The following is a 27,275-nucleotide window of genomic DNA, read 5'->3' as shown; positions in this document are numbered from 1 at the left end:
GCTCTTCCCCCAACGGTGGCTCCAGCGGCTCTTCCAGCGGCTCCGGCTCCGGCAGCCCCAACGGTGCTTCTCCTAGCGGTGCTGACGCTGATTGCGATACCCTTGTCAGCGAGACTGTTGTCCCTGTGGCTACCAACACCGAGGGTGGCTCTGTCCCCACTGCCCCTGCTCAGACTGGTGCTGTGCCCACTGGCACCGCTCCCGCTGGCGGTGCTGCTCCTTCTGGTGGTGCCCCTGGTGGCGCTGGCGCCGACGCCTCTTCCACTCCTTGCGAAACCTCCATTGGCGAGACTGTCGTTCCTGTTGCCACCAAGACTGAGGGCGGCTCTGCCCCCAGCGCTCCTGCCCAGGGTGGCTCTGGTGCTGCTCCTTCCGGTGGTGCCGCTGGTGGTGAAGCCCCCTCTGGTGTTGCCAGCGTCCCTGCTGTTCCTACTTCCAGTACTGTCCCTGAGGGTGCCAGCGCTGACTCCACCACCACTCCCTGCGACACTCTCGTCACTGAGACTGTCGTCCCTGTCGCTACTCAGACTGAGGGCTCTCCTGCCCCTAGCGGCACCGCCGCTGAGGGAGGCTCCTCCCCCCAAATCACCACCGCTCCTGTCGCTGGCTCCGGTTCCGGTTCCGGCTCCGATGTGGTCACTGTCACCATCACTACTACTGTGAGCGTTTCTGCTTGCGACTACTAGGCAAGCAATGACAACACACCCCGATCTGAGACGATAGCAACGGCATGCATGGCGAAGAAAGCTCCTGTATATACCTAATCTTTTTCTAATTCTAATTCTTCTGAAGATTGTCTTAAATGTTTGCTTCACATCTTTGTACAAAGGGTGCGAGGGGTCAAGGAATGATGTCCATCTGCTTGCTCAATTGTTGATATGTTTATCACTGCACATCCCCTTCAACGGAGTACTTTCGTTTCCTAAGCTTCTACAAAAAGATGTACCATATGGCAACTGTATAGTAAGTGAAGGTATTGGACAATAGAAAGAAGACTCGGGTTCATTTGATTTCTCTCTACCTATAATCGTTGTCGAATATGTCGGTCAGTAATTCCAAACACTTAGCGATACCAACACATAGCCCTGCTTACTCCGTGACTAGTTGGTGACTGTTGTTCCAACAAGGCCCCATCCTTGGCTCTTCACACGCGAACTTAGGTCGTGCTCGTCGTACTTACGAGTCCACCCTTCAGCCTCTCCTTCGTGATCTCTTCCCTCCTTTCCATTGCCGACCCCAGCGTTGACGTTGCCTGATCGACATCCATCCCGTGCTGATCAGCATCAGCCAGGCCCCGTGACTACCGAGCCACCCGTGCAGTCTCCTTTCCTCTCTCCTTGTTCTATTCATTTATTTGTTCATTCTTCACAGCCACACCACCCACCACCGCGGTGAAATCCACCCGGACAGACAGACAGACCTGACCTGGCATGGTTGGTTGATGTAACCGAATGCACAAGCGAGCCGATCCCAATCATATCATTCTCCCGTTCAATGCGATTCCATCTTTCCTTCTTCCTATGAGCAGACCCCGAGGATAATCCTACGCCCTAGCCCGTGCGATCGCCACTTCTCTTCCCCTGCTTATCGTCTAGGAACAGGAAAGGAGTAATCCAGCGGAAGAGGACGGATGTACTGTAATTGCTGTGAGTGAGTGAAAGGGTGGGTGGGCCCTCTCATGGTAGCGGGGATAATCCATTCCCATCCACCTCCAACTACGGAGTCCAAATCCAGCATTTACTGTACCTACTGTGACCAAGGATTATTTCATCACTAAGATACGAATTACTGTTTCCAACCCAATCGAGTAATCAACACGAGCTGCATTAAACCAGCATGGAAGAAAAGAGGGCCTCTACTTAGGTAGGTAGGTAGCCAGAAAGAAAAAGAAAAAGCAAACATAGTGCCTGTAAAAATCTCTGCTAGCGTCCAAATTCCACAGGGAAGCAAGCAAACAAACTGAGACCTTCAAGCTAGCTAGCTAATGTAGGTACAGTACATCACGTTTGATGCGGTGGTAGGATGCAATGCATGCAGGATCCTGGACTAGTTTCGTTGGGGGGGACTTTGGCTAGTTGTCGTATGACCGGGAGAGGTGGAGAATAGGATATTTTTTTTTAATAACTCAATGGTAGTAGTTAAGGTTATTACCTTGCAAATCAATTCATTTCGATAGCTGTGGGGTTGAAAAGTGCTTTACTTTGTGGGTCTTACAGGGAAGTGACTACATACTAGGTGTAACCTACCTTGTCTGAGATGTGCGTAACCACTGCATACAGTGCCTGCTTGGGGGCTACATTAGGTGGGTTAGTTAGTGGTGGCTTGCTTGCTTGCTTGCTGCTAGACAGGTACTTTTGCTACTTAGCTAGCTGTGCATGGGCAGGTGGATTATGGATTGGGGTGTGGATATTGAGCAGGGATTATGATACTACTGCACGTACCTCCCGATACTTGATCCTAGAGATACCTGTTGGAACTAGCAAACCCAGGGAAAAAAAAAAAAAAAAAAAAAAAAAAAACTGCCTGGTGTTTGCTTACGCGAGTACTTGCTTGCTGTTGGGTGGGTATATACTATTGACAATGTACAGCACAGAGTCCAGTCCAATCTAGTCTATCGTTGAAATTCACTAAGTGAACTAAGTACTACTAGACGACAACATCACGTCCGTGCTGCTTGGATATGAGGATAAACGGTCAGTTGCTGGCCGGAAAGAAAAGGGGAGCCTCCATCCGCAGTCCAAACCGTCCCCTTTTTCTTGCCTTTCACAGATTCACTGTAGGTACGAGTATACTGATGGATCTACTACCGGGCACGGACACCCGTGTAGTTCTACCATTCAAGTCTAGAAGGAATGATCATCCGAGACTTGAGACCTAGACTAGATTATTGATTTCCCTTTGGCCTCGTGGTTTAGGGACAGTTTCTAGGTCGATCGCAAAAAGGGCGCATCCAGGCACCAAAACTCTATCATGATTAGCAGTGGGGAGTCGGGGGTTTGAGTCCAGAGGCTATTGATTTTGAAACGTGGTTCTGGAATTCTCCTAGACTTAGACTTGTTTTGAACTCTGCCTGCTCTGCTTGGAAACAAGACTATGGCTAACTATTTGGCCATTTGGCCGACCAGGAGAAAGGCAACGAAAGGAAAGCAAAAGTTACTCGGAGGTATTGCTGAAAAGGAGAAGAGAATGCAAACGGTTATGGAAGAAACATTTTCACATGTGACTACCGAAATCTTGTAGTTTCCATTCAATTCATGCGTGCTTGCACTTGTACTGTGTGCTATGCCTCCGCGGATATTCTTCTGTGGTGCTCTCTATTCATATGGTTTCGAATGGCTATAACTACCTACCTTTGTCGATCGAGGCGGTACGACGCTTCGCGACGAGCTGTTCGCGAAGGATCTTTTCGCGTAGTTCCGAGCTGGATATGCGGGCATGGGTAGATCGGGAGGGAGCAGGCTAGAAACGCATGGTGTTAGGCTGGATTGTTGTACAGGTAACAGCCACGTTCAAAGGCAGGGGGAGCGTTGAGATATTTTAACGGACATCAGAATAAGGCCATGTTGATAGCGTTTTGGTGGTGGAGAGTTTTCCTTGAAAAATCTTTATTCACCCACCTCATCGGCTTCCTTCATTTCATGGTCGCCGGCACTCGGTCTCTCCGCTGGAGGTTCAGGTTGTCTTGTCGCTTCTTCATTATCATCAGCCATCCTCTGTCGTTTGTCACCAGGAGCGGACGCGGAAGACCGTCTCCGGCCTGCGGGGGCATATCTTTCGATGGAACGACGTCTCTTGCGATCCCTTGCGTGGCCTCGACTGCGACTCCGGCTGCGGCTCCGCGAGTCCTGACTGGCGCTACGCGAACGGCCTCGACTGTGGCTGCGGTCACGGCTGTGGTCCCTAGAGGAAGGCCGACGTCTGCGGCGGTGGTGGTCATCATCGCGACTTCTACTGCGACTCAGGCGGCGGTCATCACGGGGTTTGCGGGCCTTTGCAATATCAGCGGGAAATTCTCTCTTATCATCTCGTGAAGTATGAGGCGACGATCTCCTCCGTCGTCGAGGCCCACTGGCATCCGACCCCGATGACCTGGATCGGGAGCGGGACGCCGACGGCGAGCCCCGTCTTATGCGCTTGTCTCTCACGGCAGGCGAGCGCGATGCACTGCGGGAAGAGACGGATCTCCGTCTCCGGCGGTCTCTTCTGGGAGTACGTGAGCGGGATGAATGACTGCGGGAATAGGATCGAGCGCGATCACCGTAATCCGGACTGCGTCTCCTGGGCCGGCGGCGGTCCCCGCGGTCCGGGGAGTCCGAGTTGCTAACTGAGCGACGTCGCCTGTTCCGGTCCCTGCTCGAATAGCGCTGCTGGCGACGGGGCGGTGGTGACCGCGACCGCGACGAGGAGCCGGATCGCGAACGTGAGCGGCTGGGCGAGTAGGAAGGCCGACGACCTCTGCGAGGACCGGAGGGGACGTACGAGTCAAACTCCCGTCGCGCAGGTGGCTCCCGGAAACGCTCCCTGCTACGTCGCCTGGGAGGTGACCGCGGCCGTCTCTCGAAGTCTCGACCACCGCCGCGGCCACCACCACCGACACCTCGTCTTGCTCCTCCCCCAGCTCCGCGTGTCCGCTCCGAGCGCTCCCTCCGTCTGATATCCTCCAGCTCTCTCTCCCTTGTGCGCTCTTGCTCTTTCTGTCTGCGAGCCTCTTCGGCGGCCTTCTCAGCTTCGATCTAGAAACGAGAAAGCGCAACGGATGTTAGCCGGCATGCAAGCAAGACACCTCACCCACGCGGATATTATCACCTTTTCTTGTATAAGCTCCAGCTTCTTAGCCTCCAACAGCTCCTTGGGAACACCCTGGGGATTATCCTGCGCGCTCAGACACAGCGACCAAAGCTCCTTGCAAAACTTGGCGGTATCCTTGTCCAAAAAGCCCGTAAGCTGAATCTGAAGCGATTTCACATCGGGCTAAACACTCGTATTAGCGATCATGGTTGTTTCAGGCGAGGCGGCGCATGCATATTCAGCAGAAAAGGAGGCGACATACAAACCTGGAACCCTCCAACAAGTTGAAGCAAAGCTCAATCACCACATCATCCTCGTTGCCCAAAATCTCGGAGATCTTGCCGGCGATCCATCTGCAGGCGAGCCCCAATAAAGCAGTGGTTAGTTTCATAATCTTGAATCCTCGGTAGTTGTGTCTTGTCTGTCTTGCCTGGGGATCCCCAGTTAAGCAAAAGCAAACTTTCAGGCGTAACGTACTTCTTCATGACCTCGATATTCACTTTCTTCATGTCCACCTTCCGGCTGAATTCGGGAGGGAATTTGGTCTGCCGGAGCAGTTTGGCGTCCACGCTTGCCGCCATGTTTGCGATAGGGTGTTCGTGGTCTCTGGAAGGTGATGTTGACTCGCAGATGCAAACAAAGAACTTGGGAGAGACGGCCAAAGAGAGTTATTGGACCGGCAATGCGCGACACGGACGGTCGTCGGTGACGAGAGTTGCGGGGTTGGTCGGTGTGGTGGGCTGTACAATTCGGAAGCTTATCGGTCCGATAGTCTAGCTTGTGAGGTATAGCTTCAATCTTGCTGTTTTGGGAAAGTGACTGTCATGACGTAGGTGATTTCCAATGCTTGAGGTGGGTGGGGCTTTGGAGTCGAGTGTGCTACTGTTATTCTCCTTGAGGACTTAAACGACTATTCACTTGGAATGGGATTGATTACTTATGCGCTTTTCCATAGAGAGTGAGGTAATACGTGCAAAACTGCCCTACGCATCTCAACCACTCCATCAAGACCATCAACCTTGCAGACAGCTTCCTAGCCCAGACCCTCGTCACAGTCACCACTCTATGTACATCTTACCATACAAACATTCACATCAAGCAAACAAACCTAAGTATGGACAGGAACATGAGCAGGGTACCGCTCGCCAGCCGGCGTAAACTTAGCCAACGTAGCATCCAGCTGCGCCATCTCCTCGTCAGAGAGATCCACCAGCTTGCTGTTCTCCTCCACCCGCTCGACCGTCGTGGCACCGGGGATAGGGATGATAGTGGGCATGCCGGGGCGTCTCGACAGCGCCCTCGTCCAGTTGATGGCGAGCTGCGCGGGCGTGCAGCCCTTCTTGCGCGCCATCTCCTCGACCTGCTCCACCAACTGCAGGTTAATCTCGAAGTTGCCCGGCTGGAAGCGCGGGTAGCTGCGCAGCATCGAATCCTGCAGGTCCTCGATCTTCTTGATCTGGCCGGTCAGCATGCCCCGGCCGATGGGCGAGTATGCGATCAGCGGGATGCCGTACTGCGCGCACGCCGCGGCTACACCGTTCTCGAGGGGCTCGGTGGAGAATCTGATTGCGTACATGCGCGGTTAGTGTGTGCAGTAGAAACAGGGAGCGGGGGATAAGGATGACTAGGTAAGGGGGCAGGTAAGTTAGCAGGTGTAACCTACAGCGAAAGCTCAACCTCCACAGCCTCGATCTTGGCATGCTTGACGGCCTCGTGAATGGTCTCCGCGCGCACCTCGGACAGCGAGATGCCGCCGAGCTTGCCGGTCTCGATGTACTCGGACTTAAGGACGTTGAAGGTAGTCTCGATGGGCACGGTCTGGTCGCGGCGCGCTGACTCGAACAGCTCGATCTTCTTGCGGCCCTTCAGCTGCGCCATGGAGTCGTCCATGGTCCGGCGCATGCCAGTGGGACTGCCGTCCGCGCGGAAGGTCTTCGGGTCCATACCACCCTTGATGCTGATGACAACCTTGTCCGCATCCTCGGGGTATTTCTCGAAGTATCGCTCCAGGAGCACGAGACTGTTGTATTCCCGCGGTCCGTAGAATTCGCCACCGTTCCAGAAGTTGCCTGCATTGGGGGATTAGCATCTCGTCAAGTCAGGGATTTAGAGATACCCGCAAGATAATTGAGAAGGGGTTCACATACAGCCATTCTTCAGGGCGGCGCGCATAGTCTCGAAGGCTTGCTCCTGGGAGCATGGCTTGTCGCGCCAAGTCAGTCCCATGAGGCCGAAGCCAATTGGGCCAATTTCTTTGCCGGTGAGTTGGGGCATATTGGAGATATGAACAAAGAAAATGTCAGGAGATGTCTTTAGTAGCTCGATGAGAAGATCAATGTGTAGGTTATGGATTGAGACGAACAATGACGACAAGCACAAGTTTTTATAGAGAGCTCCGTAGTATCCGGAAGAGTTGCACAGATAAGCTTTCTTCATCCCGGCCGGCAACCTTATCGGCTTTATCTATCTCCACTGCTTAATTCCGCGTCCGGTTCGGTAACCGAAGCAAGAATGTTCGCTCTTATCCACAACTCCGTACAATGCTCAAAGCAGGGTCCAGAATCAGTGTATGCTTGCAGCCGGTCCGTACATTTCTATGACAAGTTGACGGAAATAAACTGTCTCGTGAGAGCTATTTCCCTCCCCTATCGGAAATAAAACTCTACTCCAATTGATGCGGGATGTCTGGAACTTGTCTGAAGATCAGGCGGTTGATTGTGCCACTGGTGATGGAAATTCACTTCTACACAGTGCTGATGACTGGTAGCATTGGTCGAACCATGATGAATACTTTTTGTAGAGATTCCTGTCGGGTGCAGGGTTGGCTTGAGAAGAATCTTTAATCTTGGCATGTTTCTTATGTCAATCAATGCAGAATCTTGTAAATGAATAATGAAAACGGCTACCAATACATTTCTCTTTCCCTCAGACCATTGCTCAATCACTAAGTAATAATCAAGAAATCAAGATCCATTCCAGCCCCCAGGCCCCGGCTCATATTCCTCCTAGTAATAGCCATTGATGAAGCCAGACCCCCTTTCCACAATCGTTGCTTCTCTAAGGCCCGATCTCGCTCCCACCATAACAGATTTCATTTCGGGGCTCCCAAAAGTCATGGTGAAAGGGATATCCACGTTGTTTTGGACCGCTGCAGAGTGTCCGCATATGCGAGGGATAGCAATTCCCACATGGGACACGAAATGCGTGACGTCCATATGACCCAGGGGTTCTCCATGCTCAAAGATCAGGTAACCAATATCATACCAGACTGGGATTCTCGGTCACCCCTAATCTAGTCACTGCGTGCAATTGACCCGTAAGGGACACAAGGTCACTGACGGGCAGGTATATATTGGCTTCCACTGTGTTGTGGACACCCAGTCCCCATTGAACCTGTAGGTTAGAATGTCTGAACAATAAGGCAGACCGCACAGTAAAGCCAGTCCTTCGGATATATATTGAGGCTGCACGCCATGTGAGGGGTCTGCGGATTGTGGAGCACTAACTCACGAGGAGATTCACATTGTGACTTATCGAACTCATGATCGGCCTCACGTTGAATAGTCGGAATGGATGACATTTATATGGACGTTTTAGAGCGTCCGCGTGGGAAAGGACAGTATCGAAAGCTCAAAGAACTCTGAAAGTGGAAGGAAGACACAGCTTGAAGTGCCTTGTAAGTGATTGACTGGATCCTTTTTCCTTGGCTTTTGAGGGTGATCAAACATGCAGCTGAACGCGTGAGTGAAAATGGGATAGAGGGTTGAGAAGATATTCGGGACCAATTCTGAGGTGGTGTCGAGGGATAGTGGTTGTTGCAGTAGAACGGGGATAAGGTTAAGAAGGTAAGAAAGTAGGGCAGAGTTGACAGAGAAAGTGATTATGTGCGATGGAGGAAGTGTGACATTTCTCAGTAATCGTAAATCATGTTCAGTGATGAGATGAGAACATGGAAAGAAGAAATACCACACTCTATGCCATACAACCAATACTTCTCACTAGAGAGAATGTGAAAACATCTATCCGGTATCATCAAACTAACCCACCCATAGAACAATGAATACAGGTTGCATGCTGAATGAATCTCAACAACGCCTATCATGAACGCATAAACCAGAAAGAAGGAACGCGTGTGAGAAGAGAGTATACAAGCTTTGGTCGGCAATCCTTAGGGAACATTCACTGGCGCCTTAGCTCCAGCAAGACACGTTGTACGTCCCCTCTTAACTTGGTCAGCTCTTCGTCCACGGTGCCCAGCACATGTCGTGATTTCATTTCGTGATGCAGCTCAACCAGTTCCTTGGCTTGACGGAGCTGATCCTTCTCCTTCTGCAGAGCAGGAGTTCCTTCTCTGCTGTCAACGGACTGCAGTTGAGTTTCCGTAGGATAAGAATCTAGTCTCTCATAAACTGTGACGAGAGCCAGAGCATCATTGTGGTCCTAGAGGTCATCAGCGTAGGTCTTATTGAGTACAGGCTGGGCTTCTAGAAAAGTGGCCGATAGGCAAGGCACCTACACAGACGCGCAATGAGGTGAGATCGGACAGGATTTCCGCTACTTGCATGGTGACGGAGGCGTCTATGGTAAAGTTCGGGGTATAGAAGCGTGGCTCATAGATCGCTAGGGGTTCAGCAAGTTTATCTCGATCAAGGTTGTTGTGTTGTGGCTGTGTCAAGAAACAGTTTCAAGGAAGCTTGAAGGCGGCTGGGAGAGAAGCTGCAGCCCGCGTGACGTAAGAAAGTCCATTTTCATTCAAGTCGTTTGCATTCAGAATTGCCGACGCAGCTCAATTGACTTCACTTGTACAATCGTGCAGTGGTATATTTTCACTCCCTCAAGCTCAGTGTCTGGCATTAAGCAGTTCAGTAATTGAATTGACAAATGGGGTACCCCAAGAATGGCTGGCAGCAACGGCCCCAACCTCCGAACCTCGGAGATTCCGAGTTCTCCGCAATGAAAAGCGCGGAGAGTCATTCCGCCGTCGCATCGCCTGAACCGATTATATTATTATCCGCCAGCCATCCCCAACTCCTTCAGCCCGAACAAACTCTCTCTCCTTGCGATTCTTACTCCTCACAGACACAATGGCTGCTGCGATCAAGGCTCAATGCAGGAAGGTCATCTGCATTGGCAGAAACTATGCGTATGTCCTCTTGTCTTACCCCCGCGTGGCATTCACAATGGATCAATCAATCGGCTGACAGAACAATCCTATCTCCAGCGATCACATTACCGAGCTGAACAACACCAAACCCAAGCAGCCCTTCTTCTTCCTCAAGCCCTCATCCTCCATTCTCCTGCCCGGCCAGGGTCCTATCCTGCGTCCCCAGGGTACCAAGCTACACTATGAAGTGGAACTCGCTCTCGTGATGGGCAAGACGGTCCGCGACCTCGACCCAGAGGATGGAAAGGGCGCGTTGGATGCAATTCACAGTGAGCCAACACATTCCGTTCGCAATTCTGCTGGCGCATATGACTGAAAACTGCGTGTTCACTAGGCTACCTCCTCGGAATCGATATGACCGCGCGCAACGTCCAAGAAGAGGCCAAGAAGAAGGGTCTCCCGTGGACGATCGCCAAGGGATTCGACACCTTCCTGCCTATCTCCCAGGAGATCTCGAAAGCCCGACTCCCTGATCCCCATAATGCCTTCCTTCGCCTGAGTGTGGGCTCTGAGCAGCGCCAGGCCGACTCGACCGGCCTGATGCTCTACCGCATTCCCCGACTCTTGGCGGAGATCTCTCGGGTCATGACTCTCGAGAAGGGCGACCTGGTCTTGACTGGTACCCCGAAGGGTGTGGGTGAGGTCAAGTCCGGGGACGTGATGAAGGCGTCCATCGAGGTGGACGGCAAGGAGCTCGAGGAGGGCCGGATCGAGGTTGAGGTCCAGGATCGCGAGGGCCGCTACCGCTACAGCGAGACCTAGACGACTGCCGATTTGTACAGAAGTTAGAGTTAGAGCTCAGTATATACACATACCCTGAATGAACCTTTTTCTTTCGATGTTCCCAAGCTCATCGGCCCATCATCATCGCCCTCGCAATGAGGACATCTTCCTCATCAGCCGGAACAATAGGTATGAAGCGTCTCGCCCTCTTCCTCCTGCGCTTGGATTCATGGCCATCGGCCCAGTCTCCAGAGATCTGGCTCGCTCTCCTGCATCCAGCGCCACAGGGAGCATCAGCATGCTCTGCATCCCACCGCAGAACAACCTCCTGCAAGCGCTCCCACGACCACCCAATCATCCCCATCTCCTTCTCGACCGCAACCCTCAAGCCACCATCACGCAACCCGCGCACGAAAGCCTCCATAAACCCGCGATCATCCTCCGCAAGCAATAGCAGCCGTCGCACGCCCTCCGCCGCACCCAGATACTCCTCCAGCGGCATCAAGCGGCCCTGCCTCAGAAGCCCAAAGAGATCAATGGTCCCATTCCCCGTGGGTACTTCCTCACCACCAAACTCAACCGACCCTGCATTCCATCCGTCTCCCTCCCCTCTATTAGTCGAACTCCCACTCTGACTCCCAACCGTCCTCCCCGTGAAAGACGTTGTTGACGACCCGGTCAAAGACAACCCACCCCCCTTCCCCATGCCCATGCCGGTGCTGATACCAACGCCCGTACCTTTACCCATGACCTCATCCAAATCCACCCTCAAACCCACTGAAGAAGCAACAGGCATGGAATCTGGCACCAAGACCTCCTCAACCGCAGGACCCTCATCCCCAGGACCTTGAACCACACAATCACCACCCAGACCAGCCCCTGGACCCTTACCACCAGCAGCCCCCAATCTACTCCCAACCACGACCCCCTCCAAAAACCGACATTCTAAACCCTCAACCCTGAGCCCAATATTCTCGATCTTCTCCAAAACCCGTCCCTCAATCCCGTCAACCCGAGAAGCAAGCTCCTCATTCCGGCCACAGCATCGCTGAATCTGGGCATCGAGGTCCCGTAGCTGCGCGGATAGGGTGTCGACCGCGGACTCCGCGGCGGCGAGGCGGGTGGTTGTGGCTTTCAGGCGGGTGGCGAGCTCGACGTTTTCGCGGCGGAGTTCGTGGGCCCAGAGGAGGTCGATTGGGTTCGGTGGATTTGGATTTGGGGGTGGGTTTGGGGTTGAGATTGGTTGTGGTTTTGTGGGCATTGGTTTGGGTTTATCGTGTTTGGGGTTGTTGATTTGTTGGGAGAGGAGGGGGAAGGTTGTTGTTGTGTTGTTGTGTTGTTGTTGCTGTATAGTTGGGGGTTTGGGTTGGTCGGTCAGTTCGGTTTCTTTTCGTGGGTGAGGGAGACAGATGTATTGAACGTAAGAGTTGTATACTGGTTTGGTGCTTGGTTTGTTCTGTGCTGTTGATAGAAATCAAGGTGAGCGCTGTTGGATGGAGGATGACGATTGGTAGGGTGGTCGATTGAGATCTATAGACCAAGTGTATGGGATAGGTGGAGTAAATCACAGTAGCTACTCCAGCGAGGAACACCAGAATGTGGAGGTGGTGTTATCATTACTGCTGACTTCCTGGTAGTGGTATATCAACACTCACATCCAAAAAACATCCCAACGATACAAGTATACAATACTTCTACCTACTCAGCTAATAGGCACTATACCAAAAGCAACCAGTACCTTTCTCGTCTATCGTATGAACACAGGTAGGTATACAAACCCATTCCGAGCCATGGGTTCATACAGGTCACCATCTCCGTGGAATCAGAACAATCACATTTTAGGTGCCCGACCTATTGATCAAGTATGAACGTAGCATCCTTAACCAATCAGAGCGAGCTAGGTACAAAAGTAAATGGAAAAAAGCGTGAGAAAGGCGTTTCCGGAAGCGAGGAACCATGAATTACAGCAATAAAACCGCACGAACGTTGTCGCATCTCCATAACAAAAGAAAAAGGGTAAACCATAAACAGTAAGTATTCGACAAGAACACGCAGGACATGATGGCATGGCCACTGCAGGCCCCTGCCGCCCACTGCTAAAAAGAGAAAATGCTGGAGACACAGGAAGCCACTTTTTGAAGGATTCTCCTTTACCAAGATAAGCATGACGATGACAGAGCGTCTTTCCCACCGCAGCTCACCCTTGGAGCGTTATTGGCAAACTGCATTCGTAATCCGCATCGAGAGGCATGAGGTGATTCGGGGATTAAGGTGTTTAGATGAGGTCTGAGACGCGGTTAGCATGGATTCATGTTACATCGTATGCGAAGCAAAACTTACCAGCAACGTTCATGGGCATCTCCTCGATCTGGGTGCTGTAGAACTGCTCGATCTCGCGCATCATACGGACGTCGTCAGCGGTGACGAAGTTGATGGCAACACCCTTACGACCGAAACGACCACCACGACCGATACGGTGAATGTAGTTCTCACGGTTGGCGGGGAGATCGTAGTTGATGACCAGGGAAACCTGCTGGACATCGATACCACGGGCCAGAAGGTCAGTGGCGATGAGGACACGGGAAGATCCGGAACGGAACTCCTTCATGATAACATCACGCTGGCCCTGCTCCATGTCACCGTGCATGGCGGAGACAGTGAAGTCACGGGCAGTGAGCTTGTCGGTGAGCCAGTCGACCTTGCGGCGGGTGTTACAGAAGATGACGGCCTGGGTGATGGTAACAGTCTCGTACAAATCGGAGAGGGTGTCGAGCTTCCACTCTTCCTTCTCGACGGCAATGTAGAACTGCTTGATACCTTCGAGGGTAAGTTCCTGCTTCTTGACCAGGATACGGACGGGGTCACGCATGAACTTGGTGGTGACCTCAAGGACATCCTGGGGCATGGTAGCAGAGAGCAGGGTGACCTGAGTGGACTGGGGGAGGAGCTGGAAGATGTCGTAGATCTGCTCGGTGAAACCACGCTGATCATGCCGTTAGCACCACGGTTGAAAGTCGGTTTAGAGTGCTGAACTTACAGAAAGCATCTCATCGGCCTCGTCGAGGATGAACAGCTTCATCTGGTCGGTCTTGAGGACGTGGCGCTGGATCATGTCCTGGATACGACCGGGGGTACCGACAACGACCTGGGGGCCGTTGCGGAGAGCGTTGATGTCGTCACGGACGTTGGTACCACCAATACAGGCGTGGCACTCAATGTTCATGAAGTCACCAATAGCGATGACGACCTTCTGGATCTGCTGAGCCAACTCACGGGTGGGAGCGACAATCAGGGCCTGGCAGGCCTTGAGGTTGTGGTCGATCTTCTGGAGAGCGGAGATGGAGAAAGTGGCAGTCTTTCCAGTACCGGACTGGGCCTGGGCGATGACATCGTTACCTGAGAAAAGAAATTAATATTGCGATGCATCGGGTGTGCTGGAAGTCGTTGAGAACGTACCCTTGATGATGGGGATGATGGCACGCTGCTGGATAGCAGAGGGACGCTCGAAACCGTAAGCGTAGATACCTGATGGCTGTCAGTCTGGTGCCCGCACTGACCCCACCGGAGCGGATCAGAATTTGTATCACATACCGCGAAGGAGCTCGGGCTTGAGGTCCATGGAGTCGAAGGAGTCGGTGATCTCATCGTAGTTGGACTCGATCTGTCCTATTGTTGCGAAAAAAAAATCTTGTCAGCTCGTCTGTATAACGCCTTTGCGAAGCTGTGTGTTCGTGGTTGCAAGAGTTTTTCTTTTTCGTTCTAGCCAAGCCCTCTGACAAACGGACCCAGCATTCCTCCAAGTACACATTTCGCTTGAAGATGAAGAAAAAGAATATTCCAGGTTGAAGATAGTCGAATGGAACGTACCCTCGGGGATCTCCTCCAAACCCTTGTCGTTAGAAGCCATGATTGCGGTGTTGTTGTAGGAAGGTGACCACAGGCGACGCTCTGTGATCGAATAAGACGGTGGGGTTTTGGGAATAAAACTGCCAAAAGGCCTATTAGCAAGGAATGCAGAGAGGGAGGGGTTGACGCCAAGGTTAAAAAGAAGGCCTTGATGAGATGGAGACGTACCGGAAACACAACTTCTGAAAGTTGTAAGAATATCACAAGACTACTAGAGTCGTAGGGGTTGAGGAAGAAAAAGGAAGAAAGATTCTCAAGTTGGATGGCCGACGCCTGGTGTGGGAAAATGAATGGGGCAGAGAAAGCGGCGGCGGAACGAGCGAACTTTTTTTTTTTCACTCTCTTTTTTTTTCTTCCCTGCTCTGGCGCTGTTTGTTCTGACGCGGTTTGAAATTTTTTGACTTTTAGCGCTGGTTTAGTGCAGCTGACGTTCACCGCCTGCTACATGTGGCAAATATCCCACGTTTTTGTTCGCCCCTGTATTTTTGCCATCGAAGTTTTATTTGACCAGCACGAATGAAACTACGTAACACCAGGGGCCCCTCACTCATCCTGAAGACGATATTGGGTACAGCTTAAGCTCATAGTGCTGGCCCTTGTGACAAAATTGGACCATATCTCCTCTTTCCATATCTCTGGCACTGTCTGTGAACGGGTATCCCTCGGTTAGGGTGTGCATGGTCGGGCATTCTCTTGCCTGATTGTTCCCCCTCCCCTCTCTCTCCTCAATGTGGTCAATGTGGGTGTTACTCAAAATTACTAGTTCAGTCCTGTAACGTACCGTACTCGTACCGCCTCTCGGCCACTGCAGCGTTTCTCTTCCCCCCATCCTAATCGGGAAAGTCTCCAGAATCTCAGCTTCGTCACTTTTAGTTCTCAGTTTTTCCTCCCACTCTCAATCGCAAGCATGAAAATGCCGGACATCAATGCTCGGGACGGTGTCCTGTCCCTAGGTCAGGATATGGTAACACATACCTATCCGACTTCCACCTCCAATCCTGAACCGGAGGGCGAGTCAGCTCATGATGCAATTCCCGGTCATCCACTGGGAGTCAAGCCTAGTGGCAACGCCCTGCTTGCGACTGCGAACCTCCGGGATGCAATTGGGACCTTCAACATTTTGCCGGACGAGTTTATCCTGCTGCTGTTGGAGCACCTTGACGGGTCAAGTCTGGTGCGTATTGGACGCACCTGTAAAGCATTCTATGCTTTCACCCGGGCCGAAGAATTGTGGAAGGCTCTGTTTATTGCGTAAGATCTAGATTCACCATCTACGTGCTGGGTAGCCTTTGCCAGGATTGGTCTTGCATCGCAATCCGCCCAGTATCTCTCAAGCTCTGCACTGACACCCCACTGTCAGGTCTCCCCCGGCCAAGTTTACCTGGAAAGGAACATGGCGCTCCAGCTATCTGAACATCCCACCGGCGGAAGTGTGCATTCTGGACTGTTCGAACCTCTACTCGGACGTCCTGCACCGTCCCTTCCACTGCGCGCACATCAGTCTCGACCCCTACGTTAACGGCATTCCGGCCCGTAACCAGATCTCCCGATTACCCGATCTCTCCTACGAAGAATTCAACGAGAAATGGACCGACACGCCTTTCATCCTTACGGAGCCCGTCAAGGAGTGGCCGGCGTTCAAGAAGTGGACGGTGGACTCGCTGCTCTACGACTACGGCGAGACCGTCTTCCGCGCCGAGGCCGTCGACTGGCCGTTCTACAGCTATGTAGAGTACATGAAGAACAACTCCGACGAGAGCCCGCTGTATCTCTTCGACCGCGCGTTTGTGTCGAAGATGGGACTCAAGGTTGGACAGCGGGATCAGGAACCCGAGGCCGCTTATTGGCCGCTCGCCTGCTTTGGAGAGGACTTCTTCTCCGTGCTGGGCAATGATCGGCCAGACCGGCAGTGGCTGATTGTCGGACCCGAACGGTCTGGAAGTACTTTCCACAAGGACCCGAATGCCACCAGCGCGTGGAACGCGGTCATTCGCGGCTCCAAGTACTGGATCATGTTCCCTTCGTCGTCCAAGCTCCCGCCTCCGCCGGGAGTCTATGTGTCGGAAGATCAGAGTGAGGTGACCTCGCCGCTGAGTATTGCGGAGTGGCTGTTTGGGTTCCACGCGGAAGCCCGGCGCACCCCGGGCTGCATCGAGGGCATCTGCAAGGAGGGAGAGATCCTCCATGTGCCCTCGGGATGGTGGCACTTGGTCGTGAATATCGAACCCTCTATCGCCATTACGCAGAACTTCATTCCTCGCGCTCATCTGAGCGCTGCTCTGGATTTCTTGTCCAACAAGGCGGATCAGGTTTCCGGGTTTAGGAAAGACGTGCATAATCCTTACGAACGGTTCTTGGCTAAAATGCAGGAGCACCACCCAGAGCTGCTCCAGCAGGCACAGGAGGAGCTGAGGAAGAAGATGGAAGGCAAAAAGAGAAAGTGGGATGAAATTGTTCATGGAAAAACAGATCAAGACGGGCCCGAGGAGACCAGTGGAGGTGGAGGGTTCAGCTTCGGATTCGGAGGCGACGATAGCGACATCGAGGTCCCGTGATCCAGATCTTCCCACCTCGCGTTCTAAGAGAACGACTTTGGCAATATTTATGACAACGCCCACACCCTGAACGACCAGCGTCTGAACTTCCAGCCCAGTGACGCCTATTCTTCAGAAACTTGAGACCGCTTCCAACCGACCCAGCCCGCGCGCCCATCTAGTGACACGCCACCGTCTTGCTAGCGGAAGTATCGTCTCCAAACGCCAGGTAGCCTACAAAGGCGCCGACAGCGACAGCCAGCATGACCAGACCATTATAGGTCATGAAGAGCAACCTAGACAGATCAGAACAGTCCGTTTCGACAGGGGATAGCCAGGGGAGACATACATAATGAAAAAGCTATAGAACACCTGCACAGCATACAACGCGGCCATGGTAATCTTTCCTCTCTGCTCGACGGATTTTCTGCTATCCCTACCTACAACGAGCTGTGAGCCGGCGATCGGGACAGGCAGTGTCTGGGTTGGAGGGTCATTGGCCGGCGCAGAATCGGCGTGGACTTCGCTGCCTTCAAACACGGGATTGTCAGGCGCATCATCTCAGCAAGGGCTTGCATAGAAACCCATGACCATAGAAGACGAGGTGCTATCCCTTTTGCCAGTTCCCTCCACCGCCAATACACACGAAAAGAAAACAACTTACCTCCGACTGCGGGGGTTGTGTATGCGCTCAATCGCTTCGCATGTGCCACCTCGAACCGCCTTGTAAGCTGGCGGACGCCCTCGTAGCCGGCGGTCAGGAGCACGATGAGCAGCAACGAGGCGAGAAGGGACAGGGTGCCGGTGACACGCCATTGGGGGAAGACAATGCAGAGGTTCTTCGTAGACCAGGTGAAAAGCATCTAGGGCGCGTTAGCATGTCGCCGCAGGGCACAGAAAAAGGAAGTATAGTGCCGTTGCTCTGGTTGTCTCACGACAGAGCGTTAGAGGAAAGCAGGCAAATGAGAAACGTACATTCATGCTACACTGCCCCATATCCATATCTCCATGGTCGTGGCCATGGTCCATATCCATGTTCATATGGTGCATCGAGTGATCCATCTTGTAGGCCGTGAGTTGAAAGGACCGTTCTTTATTGTCAGAATCTTTCCACAAGAAGAGTATTCTATAGCAAAATGCAACAATCACAGATCTCAGACCAACAAGCCAAGGAGAGGAACGGAGTTGGAGTTGAGAGGAGCAGCAGCGAGGGATGGCGTAAGTGCCTATCGGAAAAGCACCAAACAAACCAACGGTTTCTCCGCCCCAGATGCAAACCAGACAAACAGCGGCCGTTCAACGGTCGATAAGATCTGCCTGCAGTGCCCCAGGTGCTCGGGGCATTTGATCCCAACGCCGCGACCACCCATCTTCATTGATTGAATTGCAGGCGCGAATTGAATAAACCCAGCTGCTACTCCTCAGCTTTGAGCACGCTTCTTCGCGCAGCATCGGCACTCAACCTATCAACCTACAGAACATAATACCGCGCGATTAGACCGAGACCAACGCGCTCGCGACTCACTCCCATCCCATCCGAACCACCAACACACCTATAACCTCAGCCTCAGAAACCAATTGCCCGCAACCGCAAGAATGACATCCCCGGCACCCCTCCCCGCAACAGCAGGAGGAGCAACCCAATCCCAAGCCGCAAATGCAACCCCCTCGCATTCCCAAGCACCAACACCAGGAGCAGGAGCAGGAGCAGGAGCAGGAGCCCCAGGAACAAGCAACACACCCACGCACCTCCGCGACGTAACGCAGCACCTAAACGGCGACACGAACAGTAAAAGCAACAACACCAACAACACCGCCACGCCTCAACCCGGCACCAGCACCACCAGCACCACCACCACCACAACAACAGCAGGACCACCAGGAGGAGGAGCAGCGCAAACAACGACCCAAAACAACACCCTACCCTTACCGACCGCCGCCGGAAGCGGAGTAGGAACCACAACTCCCGCAACAGAAACCCCCGGAACCGCAACAGCGAATCGAGGCCTACCGTACTACGAGAAACTACGGCGTGAGCTCCGCGACACGCTGCAGAAGAAACGGTTGATGGATAAGAGTATGGTTCGTTACCCTCCCGAGTCCAGAAAGTCAAGCCCAAGCGCACCCGCACCACAAAACCGAGAACTAACTAGGGGGTGAACGAAAGGCCCAACTGGAAGACCAAATCTACCGCTTCGAACAATCCTACCTCGAGGAAACAACAGCAGGGAACATCATCAAGGGATTCGATACGTATATCAAGGGGTCGACGACCGGTGGCGGGGGGTTAGCTTTGTCTCTATCCTCTGGGATGGGTGGGGGTGGTAGCGGTGGAGGAGGTGCTGGAGGGGGAGGAGGAGGAGGAGGTGGTGGTGGTGGTGGTGGTGGTGGTGCGAGACGGAAGGCGGCTGTTACGGAGGCGGATCGGGTGTTCTCCAGGAGTTCGGCGAGTTATATGCGGGTTTGTTTTCCCCTTTTCCCTTCCGTTCTGGTTTTTTCCCCTCCTTTTTCCGGTTGGGGATGCGATTACATACTCCTGGGAGGGAGGAAGGAGGAAGGAAAGAAGGGTCAAATGCTAACTCCCAGTAAAATGGTTTAGGACTCCCCTGCCCCCTCATCTGTACAAACGACGCCCTCGCACGCCCCAACCCCTAGCTCCACTTACAATGGCTCGACAGGAAAAGCTGGGAACAATAACAACGGGGATGCCTCGTCGGCGGCGAATAGTGTCAAGGGCCAGTCGTCTAAGAACAAGAAGAAGTCCGGCGGCGGCGGCGGGAGCAATGCGAATAAAGGTAAGGGTGGGAATAATAATGATGACGAGGGGACGGATGGTGATCGTCCGCCGACGAAACGTTTGAAGATCAGTTGGGCACCACGGGATTAGTTGTCGCGTGTCGAAGCTGTTTGTTTTAGGATCGGTTGGAGTGGCTGGAGTTAGGTCGTTGGTTAAGGAGCTTTGGCGTGCGAAAGTTAGAATATTGTGCTTTGTTTTCTCTTTCTTGCTCAGCATTGGGCTGCGCTGGGCTGTATTCTATTCGTGATATCCTCTTGTACAACTACCGTCAATAAATCTCATTCATGACTAGCAAGAACAATCAATATGTTGTCATTGTGTGGCGGTATGTTATGATTGACACTATAGACTAATCCCAGACATATCAAACGGCAAAACTACAGCTGCAGACGGTACGTCGCTACCTCAAAAGCCCTCAGCTCGATCTCAATATCCGTCGCTCCCTCAGCGCGCTGTGTAAGCGTCAGAGGAGTCTCGTCGTCCTCAAGGACATTGCATTTCCACGCCTTGGTGATGGGAAGCTTGGTATGGATGGTGCCGCGGCTCTTGCCTCCGAGCGACTCGTAGACACGGAGGATGACACTCCTACCAGAACGCCGAGGCAGGTTGTCCCGGGACACGTCTTCATCGTCTTCGCCACGCTTGACCACATCAATTACCAACGACGGGTTGCCCGAGAGCGCGAGCGATTTGAATGCATCGCCGGCTTCCTGGCCGCTGGCAGGCTCAAGAACAAGAGGATGGTTGAAGCTATACCCGGCTCGAATTGTGCGTGCATCCAGTGGTCCTGTGTGTGGTAGGATGGCATAGCGGATATGATGCCGGCCCATGTCTGCGTGGGCATCTGGCGCCTTCGGGGCGCGTAGCAGCGAGAGACGCATGAGATTGCCGGCAGTGGCGAAGCCATACTTCGAGTCGTTGAGAATCGAGACTCCATAGCCGTACTCGGACAAATCAGCCCACTTGTGGCAGCATACTTCGAACTTGGCCATATCCCAGCTGGAAGACAAGTCAGTGGCATACTTCGGCCCTGTTCGCAATGGTTGACTTACTTGGTATTGTAATGCGTTGGACGCCGGATGATCCCATATTGTGTCTCATACGACGCTTCCGTATTGGTGATGTCTACAGGGAACTCGACCTTGAGAAATTTCATTGTCTCGCGCCATTCGACCTCACTCTCGAATTCAACATATGAGGGTTGGTCCCCGTTGGCAGCAGCGAGACTGATAGTAGTCTTTACCCAACTGTTCTCGCTGATCCTGGTTTCGCTGACAACGCTGACGCGATAAGCATCTTTCTCGGAAATGGCGGTCTTCACCGAGTGCAGCTCCTTTCTGGAGTCGAGGTGGAAAACTTCCACGTCCCACGCCTGCCAGTAGAGCGGCTTGTCGTCGAAAATAACTAGCTGGCCGGCCTTTCCGCCCTTAGGAATGATCTCGCGCTCCGCTTCAAGGTCATACAAAGACGTAATAACCCCGTTTTGGACATCGACTCTGAGATTTGTGTTCTGCAGGCGGAAGATACCGGGCTTGATTTCGGAGACTGTAACAGCAGGCGCTGTCTTGGAAGGCCCAGGCACTTGACACCGAATGAGACCAGTTTCTCCACTGACCAATGCATACTTCGGACCACCCGATGCTACAGACTCAGCAGGAATTCTGACCACTTCGGAGCGTTGCCAAGGCAGGGTGTTGAGCGCAATGAAGTCCTTGCTGGTCTTCTTGCCAATCCCCAGAGCTCGAAGCGCTTCCTTCCTGACCTTCTGGCCCGTCTCAAAGACTTGCTTGTAGAGTTTGTCGGAGTCATCATAGCACATTTCGATAGAGCTTCCAGGAAGGCAGTCATGAAATTGGCACAAGAGCACACCCTCCCACATCTCATCAATCTCCTTCTTGGGGTACCGATAACCCTTGTCTCCGTGAAGAGTTGCCAGTGTGGCGAGATATTCGATCTCCCTTAGCAAAAACTCCGACTTGCGGTTGTTTCGCTTGTTGTTGGCCTGCGTGGTGTACGTGCCCCGATGAAGCTCAAAGTACAGTTCACCATACCAGGTTGCGAATTTGGTACCATCTTCAGCCTTCTGTTCAAGTCGTGTAAAGAAATCGTCGACGGACTCTCCCATTTTCACGCGAGGAAGCAAGCCAACCTTGTCACTCATTCCGCGGCAACGACGCAGCTTTTCCAGATGTTCGAAGGTTGGGCCACCTCCGCCGTCACCCTTTCCAAAGACCAAGAGTGATGTATTGTCCTTGTCTAATGACTTGTGCTGGGTTACACTGCGTTTGACATCGCCGAAATGGGCACTTGCAGTATAAGTCTCCGATGGAGGCATGTGGCACATGACTTGACTTCCATCCAGAGCGACCCATTGGAAGGTGGTGTGGGGGAAATTGTTGATGTTATTCCAGCTGAGCTTCTGAGTGAAGAACCGGCTCATCCCCGCAAGACGGCAGATCTGGGGGATCTGCGTTGAATAACCGAAGGTATCTGGCAGCCAAAAGGTTGTGCAGCGTTCTCCAAAGTGACTCTCAAAGAAGCGTTGCCCGTAAAGAAACTGTCGCACCAACGACTCTCCGCTTGGCAGGTTGGTGTCGTGTTCCACCCAGCTACCACCAATAGGCTGGAAATGCCCCTTCTTAACCCATTGCTTCACGCGGTCGAAGACAGAGGGATAGTATTCCTTCAGCCATTTGAACTGCTGTGCTTGAGAACAAGCAAAGCGATGCTCCGGATACCGGTCCATCAGGTCACACTGGTTTGACCAGGATCGGGCCACCTTACGCTTTGTTTCCGCCCAAGGCCAGAGCCAGCAAGTGTCGATATGGCAATGCCCGATTGCGTAGACAATCGGATCCGTGTCGGTCTCATACACCATTGAAGAGTCGACATTGTCTCCGATATACTTTCTCGCGATTTTGCGGCCCTCTTTGATAGATTCTTGGCTTCCATCGCCCGCAATGAAAGCATCAATGATAGCATTGGTCACCATGTTGGCCTCGTGCTTTTCCCACGAGTCTCCTGGGAACTCTCTCGCCGCATCTGGCAATTGATCAGTTAAATGCATATTTTACGGCAGCGTCAATCGAGGAACGAGGGCTAACAGCATACCTCCTATAATCCAGAAATCATAAAACAGCGCCCGAGCTTCGAGGTTGACTGCAGTGATCTGCGCCTTGCTCAAGGTGAAATACTTATCCGGAGCGGGCGGCTGAATGGAGTCTCCGCCAGGTGCGTTACCGAACATGCCATTGCAGGCCATCTCGATATAGAAGACGTGCTCCTCTCCGTCGCGCCAGGCGTCGGGGATGATCCACTCGATACGCTCATTCCCACCGGTGAGGCCCTGAAGAGGCCGACCGTCTTCCGACCAGATCAAGCCCTCGTTGTTGGCATCCCAATGGAACTCCAGGCGTTCTTTCTCCCGCATGTCCTTGGGGACTGTCAAGCGGATGTGGAACCAATGGGTGGACCAGCTTGGACCGAACGATGCCCCGATGTGGGTTGGCTTAAACTCATGGGATGTGGCTTCTTTGAAAGGTGGACGCTGGAGGTCGGGGACGGAGTATACGGAAAGCTTGACATGGTCTTCGTCGGAATTGACAGCCTCGTAGAACTTGCTGGACTAGTATTAGCTACAATAATCATTGTGATGGACGTATTGCTGTGAGACAGGGGCGTTTTACTCACGAGAGGAGGTTCTGTCCCTCGTATTGACCAGAGGACGTAAATTGCTTGAGACGGTCGGTGTAGATGGATTGGATACGCTGGCCGACGGGGCCTTCGGGGGTCCGGGGAAAGCCGCTGGGGGCTTGTCGGGGCATGGCTCCACCCATCACCGCGGGTCTAGTTGGAGTGGGAGGGGAAGTGGGATGGGAGCGCTCAAGGATGATGAATTGTCCCAATCTACAGGGACAATTAAGTTAGTTGATGATTGGTTTCAAGTGGAGAGTTTGAAGATGAAGGACAGAGACGGGGGATGAAGAGGATGAGGGGGAGGAGATGATGTGGTGGAGAGAGAGAGAGAGGAGAGAAGGGGAGCTGCCAGGAACGGGCAGGCACCAAGTGATTGAACTGCGGTCAGCTGAGCTCCTCCAGAATCCGGGGTATCACAATTCTACCTAGTAACCCATTTATCCTGGTTTGATGACTTCTTTACAATACTATCTCGCCGATCCTTCCTTTGACTATCCCTCTATAGAGGCTAAGCGGCACGTTACACTATAAGCCTAGAACACATTTATCCCCAGTGTCAACGTCGAGAGAAGCTTTGAGGAAGTCATAGAACAAGCCGTTCATCATGCTATACCCCCGAGCACCAAAGTGAGACATCCATCGATTGATTGATTGTTGTCTGGGTGTTTAAAACCGGTAATTCATGCTTGGCGTCGGTTTTGGTAGCCGCTTCCGGGGTGGGAACTGCGGAGAGCGCCTCCCTCTGGAATGCGTCCAGAACCACGTATGTTGGCGCAGGCGCATCAAGAAAGCAGCCTCCTGGAGCAAGAGTAGAGTCAGAAGATTATAAGATTGTGCAACAGAGGCCATCTGTATCCCCTGTCAGCATCGTTGCCGACCTCTCATTGAGACCAAAGATGATGGTTTTATCAGTGACATCATTAGAACGAGCGGGGAACCGTGAGGAAGTGACTGGGGTCTGATGGCCGATAAGGTGGTCCAAAGGCCTTAACGATGGCGGTTGTTTCGTCGATGAAGATTGAATACTGTTAGCGTGTTCTTTCCAGCAATAGCGATGAAAGAACAATAGTCCCAAGAGGACTCTTAAGGCATGATGATACTCAGTAGAGAGATAGGTAGATAGAACGAGAGGTGTTGATAGAACTGCGGGGCAGAAGCCCTCGGAGGGCGATTAGCAGGACTGCAGCTCCAGCTACACAGAACGCCAGCAGCAGCAAACCACCAAGCAACTCAAGATTGCAATCTGCATTTTTCTGACTGAAGATACACAATACCTAGTACCCTATCATGCCTCTCCGATTGACACTTGTCTGTATCATCAAGCCATGATCTCCTCGGAATTCTATCGATTTGTCATCGCAGATGAGTAATCTGATAACCCGCGCCGACAATCTCTCCCACCACCTCCGCCAGCCAATCACGTTACCGTCAGATGACATTTTTTGAGTCAGCCAAAAAAACGAATCGCCGAACCAACTACGCAGAGAGATTTCCATTTAATCTGCAGTCACAATCCCACCTTTACTATCTGATATCCACAAACACAGTTGAAATCCATTCGCAGACACTTCTCCTTTAGACGAACACACAGGAAGACCAATCGCCATGGCTCCCTCGTTCGTGACCATCGACACCACTCCCGACTTCGACCTGGCTCCCCCACCTCCGGTCAAGTCGGTGAACCCCTCCTCGAAGCGCATCCTCCTCCTGGCGCCCCCCTCCATCGCCACCCAAGAAGAGAAGCTGCGCGACCTCTTCACCACCTACGACCGCGCCACCACCGACCTTCAGATGCTCGACCGCGTCGCCGGTGGTTTCGTTTCCCTCCCCGCCAGCACATACGACCTCGTCCTCGTCCTCACCGACACCGATGGCACGCGACGCTCCGAGGCGCTCCAACTGTTGAATCGGAGCGTCTACGGCGCGTTGGTGCCGTCCATGAAGGCGGGCGCTAAGTTCCAGACGCAAGATAATGTTTTCGGAGAGGCCGAGGAGCGGGAGGCGGTTTTGGCGGGCTTGGTCAAGACGGACGGTGGATTCGAGAAGGCCGACCAGGGCAAGGTGTTCGCTATTCCCCTGCGTCGGGGCGGAAAGAAGGACGCGGCCAAGAAGACGCCCGTTGCTGCTGCTACAACTACTCCGACCGCTCCTCCTGCGCAGGCTGCCCCGGCCCCGGCCATGGGCATCATCAACGATGACGCCGACTACGGCGATGACGACGAATTGATTGACGAGGACGAACTGTTGTCGGAGGATGATCTGAAGAGACCCATTCCTCGTGAGTGAACCTACCTTCCCACATCTCATCAACGTTAGTCACTAACAAGCAACCTTTCATCTCTACAGCCCCCGAATGTCAACCCAAGAAAGGCCGCAGAAGACGGGCCTGCAAGGACTGCACGTGCGGTCTCGCTGCGCGACTGGAAGCGGAGGAGCAAGCCCAGCGGGAGAAAGCCGACGAGGCGCTGAACGTGATGAAGCTCGAGACGGACGATCTGAACGAGCTGGACTTCACCGTGCAGGGCAAGCCAGGCTCGTGCGGAAACTGCGCTCTGGGCGATGCCTTCCGGTGTGATGGATGTCCCTTCATTGGTCTCCCGGCCTTCAAGCCTGGCCAGGAGGTCCAGATCATGAACAATGTTGTGCAATTGTAGCGTGCTTCTTACTGTTTGGTTTGCTCTTTTAGCGGAGTCGGGTCCGGGGTAACGGGGTTTCGGGGTTTTCTCCTGGGCTGGATAAAATAGATAGAATCTTTGACGACTTTGGGATGGATGATATCAGGAATTATTAATCTGACTTTTTTGTGGCATTGACTCGAAGCGACTGTGCGCTGTAGTCTAATCCTAGGTCCAAGGTGGATATACAGATACGACAAGGACGTACTGTACTATACATCGACTGGCACCAACCAGAGTTTTAGATCTTAGGTATACTCCGCATCCTACCATCATCCACCGAAGACAACAATCTCATCCGTGACTCCCTATCCATCGATTAATCCATGCTACAATCCTACAGACAGCAAAGCACTCTTCCCCTTCTCGTTTACAAACGCCAAAGCCCAATACAACAACCAGCAAAAAGTCTCAAAACATACCATCCCCTCCCGCCTCCCGACCCACAGCATATAAGTATGTAAGTATAAGAAGGTATCCAAAAGAACCCAGCCATCAAGACTCAACCCCAAACCCAACACCTCCCCAACTCCACTGCACCATCTACCACCCAACCAACAGCTAAATGAAGCACAAAGCACAGTCACCGACGCAGGCCGCATCAACCCCGCCGACCAGCTCCCAGGCCAAGATATCACTTCCCCCCTAAAAAAGACCCCATTTCCTCCCAACCTAAGGAAAGAAGGTCAATCCCGCCGATACCACCGCGTCCCCCTCTTATAATAAACCCCGGAACTAACACACGCAGCGCACGGCCGGGACAGATCCTGCCTGTCTGGACCGACAACCTCACCCAGGATCGTGCCGCAGCCGAACCAGCAGTTCGTGCGCGCTTTGTAGGCGTGGTAGTGCTGCGTGTGACCGCAGAGGTAGTGCCATGTGCCTAGGACGCGGATGCACATGTTGGTTTGGGCTGGGTGGGTTTGGGGTTGTAGAGGTAGAGATGTATTGGCTAGAGTGGTCACTTCGATGAGATTGGAGATGCGGAGTGA

At 52.9% G+C, this 27,275-nt stretch overlaps 11 protein-coding genes across 11 annotated transcripts; 5 read left to right on the top strand and 6 right to left on the bottom strand.

Annotated features, from left to right (window-relative positions):
• Positions 1-26: 26 nt before the first annotated feature.
• On the top strand, positions 27-686 carry BO97DRAFT_424840 (uncharacterized protein; the record flags this gene model as incomplete). Its single annotated transcript, XM_025697011.1, has 1 exon — positions 27-686. A coding segment is annotated over one exon (660 nt), but the record flags the coding sequence as incomplete, so codon positions are not given.
• Positions 687-3,605: 2,919 nt separating this feature from the next.
• Positions 3,606-5,369, bottom strand: BO97DRAFT_424839 (PWI domain-containing protein; the record flags this gene model as incomplete). The annotated part of the gene is made up of 6 exons (XM_025697010.1): positions 3,606-3,989; positions 4,045-4,203; positions 4,259-4,726; positions 4,807-4,971; positions 5,051-5,141; positions 5,266-5,369. The coding sequence occupies 6 exons, from the start codon at positions 5,367-5,369 to the stop codon at positions 3,606-3,608; spliced, it is 1,371 nt and encodes a 456-aa protein (XP_025551472.1).
• A 422-nt stretch (positions 5,370-5,791) lies between these two features.
• BO97DRAFT_390710 (aldo/keto reductase family protein) lies at positions 5,792-7,187 on the bottom strand. The gene is made up of 3 exons (XM_025693782.1): positions 6,936-7,187; positions 6,452-6,857; positions 5,792-6,350 (listed from the first exon to the last, which is right to left on the bottom strand). Exons 1-3 carry the CDS (start codon positions 7,060-7,062, stop codon positions 5,897-5,899), a joined length of 987 nt encoding a protein of 328 aa, XP_025551471.1. The 5' UTR covers positions 7,063-7,187; the 3' UTR covers positions 5,792-5,896.
• Positions 7,188-8,522: 1,335 nt separating this feature from the next.
• Positions 8,523-9,616, bottom strand: BO97DRAFT_443325 (uncharacterized protein). Its single transcript, XM_025698358.1, has 2 exons — positions 9,305-9,616; positions 8,523-9,228 (listed from the first exon to the last, which is right to left on the bottom strand). Exons 1-2 carry the CDS (start codon positions 9,350-9,352, stop codon positions 8,968-8,970), a joined length of 309 nt encoding a protein of 102 aa, XP_025551470.1. The 5' UTR covers positions 9,353-9,616; the 3' UTR covers positions 8,523-8,967.
• Positions 9,617-9,805: 189 nt separating this feature from the next.
• Positions 9,806-10,726, top strand: BO97DRAFT_390706 (fumarylacetoacetate hydrolase family protein). Its single transcript, XM_025693781.1, has 3 exons — positions 9,806-9,931; positions 10,010-10,221; positions 10,287-10,726. The coding sequence occupies exons 1-3, from the start codon at positions 9,873-9,875 to the stop codon at positions 10,712-10,714; spliced, it is 699 nt and encodes a 232-aa protein (XP_025551469.1). The 5' UTR covers positions 9,806-9,872; the 3' UTR covers positions 10,715-10,726.
• Positions 10,727-10,802: 76 nt separating this feature from the next.
• Positions 10,803-11,936, bottom strand: BO97DRAFT_424835 (uncharacterized protein; the record flags this gene model as incomplete). Its single annotated transcript, XM_025697009.1, has 1 exon — positions 10,803-11,936. One exon carries the CDS (start codon positions 11,934-11,936, stop codon positions 10,803-10,805), a length of 1,134 nt encoding a protein of 377 aa, XP_025551468.1.
• Positions 11,937-15,295: 3,359 nt separating this feature from the next.
• Positions 15,296-17,346, top strand: BO97DRAFT_65649 (putative F-box and JmjC domain protein). The gene is made up of 2 exons (XM_025700968.1): positions 15,296-15,832; positions 15,942-17,346. The coding sequence occupies exons 1-2, from the start codon at positions 15,489-15,491 to the stop codon at positions 17,134-17,136; spliced, it is 1,539 nt and encodes a 512-aa protein (XP_025551467.1). The 5' UTR covers positions 15,296-15,488; the 3' UTR covers positions 17,137-17,346.
• On the bottom strand, positions 16,981-18,315 carry BO97DRAFT_470506 (low-affinity Cu transporter). The gene is made up of 4 exons (XM_025699953.1): positions 18,091-18,315; positions 17,780-17,978; positions 17,465-17,645; positions 16,981-17,411 (listed from the first exon to the last, which is right to left on the bottom strand). The coding sequence occupies exons 1-4, from the start codon at positions 18,175-18,177 to the stop codon at positions 17,294-17,296; spliced, it is 585 nt and encodes a 194-aa protein (XP_025551466.1). The 5' UTR covers positions 18,178-18,315; the 3' UTR covers positions 16,981-17,293.
• A 163-nt stretch (positions 18,316-18,478) lies between these two features.
• BO97DRAFT_443320 (chromatin modification-related protein EAF6/MEAF6) lies at positions 18,479-20,205 on the top strand. The gene is made up of 3 exons (XM_025698357.1): positions 18,479-19,197; positions 19,283-19,576; positions 19,715-20,205. Exons 1-3 carry the CDS (start codon positions 18,712-18,714, stop codon positions 20,000-20,002), a joined length of 1,068 nt encoding a protein of 355 aa, XP_025551465.1. The 5' UTR covers positions 18,479-18,711; the 3' UTR covers positions 20,003-20,205.
• An 18-nt stretch (positions 20,206-20,223) lies between these two features.
• Positions 20,224-23,902, bottom strand: ams1 (alpha-mannosidase). The gene is made up of 4 exons (XM_025692725.1): positions 23,603-23,902; positions 23,024-23,532; positions 20,965-22,954; positions 20,224-20,911 (listed from the first exon to the last, which is right to left on the bottom strand). The coding sequence occupies exons 1-4, from the start codon at positions 23,746-23,748 to the stop codon at positions 20,290-20,292; spliced, it is 3,267 nt and encodes a 1,088-aa protein (XP_025551464.1). The 5' UTR covers positions 23,749-23,902; the 3' UTR covers positions 20,224-20,289.
• A 1,197-nt stretch (positions 23,903-25,099) lies between these two features.
• BO97DRAFT_470504 (DUF689-domain-containing protein) lies at positions 25,100-26,414 on the top strand. Its single transcript, XM_025699952.1, has 2 exons — positions 25,100-25,886; positions 25,955-26,414. Exons 1-2 carry the CDS (start codon positions 25,214-25,216, stop codon positions 26,260-26,262), a joined length of 981 nt encoding a protein of 326 aa, XP_025551463.1. The 5' UTR covers positions 25,100-25,213; the 3' UTR covers positions 26,263-26,414.
• Positions 26,415-27,275: the final 861 nt, after the last annotated feature.

This window comes from Aspergillus homomorphus (genome assembly GCF_003184865.1).
Source record: "Aspergillus homomorphus CBS 101889 unplaced genomic scaffold BO97scaffold_18, whole genome shotgun sequence".
Taxonomy (NCBI): Eukaryota; Fungi; Ascomycota; class Eurotiomycetes; order Eurotiales; family Aspergillaceae; genus Aspergillus; species Aspergillus homomorphus.
This window is presented reverse-complemented; position numbering and strand designations above follow the sequence as displayed.

What these genes read in the sequence shown, in the direction of transcription:
- BO97DRAFT_443320 (XM_025698357.1), top strand. Translation starts at nt 18,712, where the DNA reads ATGACATCCCCGGCACCCCTCCCCGCAACAGCAGGAGGAGCAACCCAA. An exon ending in GGTTGATGGATAAGAGTATG is followed by an intron (nt 19,198 to 19,282) that starts GTTCGTTACCCT and finishes GGTGAACGAAAG; the next exon opens with GCCCAACTGGAAGACCAAAT. An exon ending in GTTCGGCGAGTTATATGCGG is followed by an intron (nt 19,577 to 19,714) that starts GTTTGTTTTCCC and finishes AAAATGGTTTAG; the next exon opens with GACTCCCCTGCCCCCTCATC.
- BO97DRAFT_470506 (XM_025699953.1), bottom strand. Translation starts at nt 18,177, where the DNA reads ATGGATCACTCGATGCACCATATGAACATGGATATGGACCATGGCCAC. An exon ending in CACAACCCCCGCAGTCGGAG is followed by an intron (nt 17,646 to 17,779) that starts GTAAGTTGTTTT and finishes CCGTGTTTGAAG; the next exon opens with GCAGCGAAGTCCACGCCGAT. An exon ending in TTCTATAGCTTTTTCATTAT is followed by an intron (nt 17,412 to 17,464) that starts GTATGTCTCCCC and finishes TGATCTGTCTAG; the next exon opens with GTTGCTCTTCATGACCTATA.
- BO97DRAFT_390710 (XM_025693782.1), bottom strand. Translation starts at nt 7,062, where the DNA reads ATGCCCCAACTCACCGGCAAAGAAATTGGCCCAATTGGCTTCGGCCTC. An exon ending in CGCCGCCCTGAAGAATGGCT is followed by an intron (nt 6,858 to 6,935) that starts GTATGTGAACCC and finishes CCCCCAATGCAG; the next exon opens with GCAACTTCTGGAACGGTGGC. An exon ending in GTGGAGGTTGAGCTTTCGCT is followed by an intron (nt 6,351 to 6,451) that starts GTAGGTTACACC and finishes GTACGCAATCAG; the next exon opens with ATTCTCCACCGAGCCCCTCG.
- ams1 (XM_025692725.1), bottom strand. Translation starts at nt 23,748, where the DNA reads ATGGGTGGAGCCATGCCCCGACAAGCCCCCAGCGGCTTTCCCCGGACC. An exon ending in GAGGGACAGAACCTCCTCTC is followed by an intron (nt 23,533 to 23,602) that starts GTGAGTAAAACG and finishes ATACTAGTCCAG; the next exon opens with CAAGTTCTACGAGGCTGTCA. An exon ending in CCAACGCATTACAATACCAA is followed by an intron (nt 20,912 to 20,964) that starts GTAAGTCAACCA and finishes CTTGTCTTCCAG; the next exon opens with CTGGGATATGGCCAAGTTCG.
- BO97DRAFT_470504 (XM_025699952.1), top strand. Translation starts at nt 25,214, where the DNA reads ATGGCTCCCTCGTTCGTGACCATCGACACCACTCCCGACTTCGACCTG. An exon ending in TCTGAAGAGACCCATTCCTC is followed by an intron (nt 25,887 to 25,954) that starts GTGAGTGAACCT and finishes TCATCTCTACAG; the next exon opens with CCCCCGAATGTCAACCCAAG.
- BO97DRAFT_65649 (XM_025700968.1), top strand. Translation starts at nt 15,489, where the DNA reads ATGAAAATGCCGGACATCAATGCTCGGGACGGTGTCCTGTCCCTAGGT. An exon ending in TGGAAGGCTCTGTTTATTGC is followed by an intron (nt 15,833 to 15,941) that starts GTAAGATCTAGA and finishes CCCCACTGTCAG; the next exon opens with GTCTCCCCCGGCCAAGTTTA.
- BO97DRAFT_390706 (XM_025693781.1), top strand. Translation starts at nt 9,873, where the DNA reads ATGGCTGCTGCGATCAAGGCTCAATGCAGGAAGGTCATCTGCATTGGC. An exon ending in TGCATTGGCAGAAACTATGC is followed by an intron (nt 9,932 to 10,009) that starts GTATGTCCTCTT and finishes TCCTATCTCCAG; the next exon opens with CGATCACATTACCGAGCTGA. An exon ending in CGCGTTGGATGCAATTCACA is followed by an intron (nt 10,222 to 10,286) that starts GTGAGCCAACAC and finishes CGTGTTCACTAG; the next exon opens with GCTACCTCCTCGGAATCGAT.
- BO97DRAFT_443325 (XM_025698358.1), bottom strand. Translation starts at nt 9,352, where the DNA reads ATGCAAGTAGCGGAAATCCTGTCCGATCTCACCTCATTGCGCGTCTGT. An exon ending in TCACCTCATTGCGCGTCTGT is followed by an intron (nt 9,229 to 9,304) that starts GTAGGTGCCTTG and finishes GATGACCTCTAG; the next exon opens with GACCACAATGATGCTCTGGC.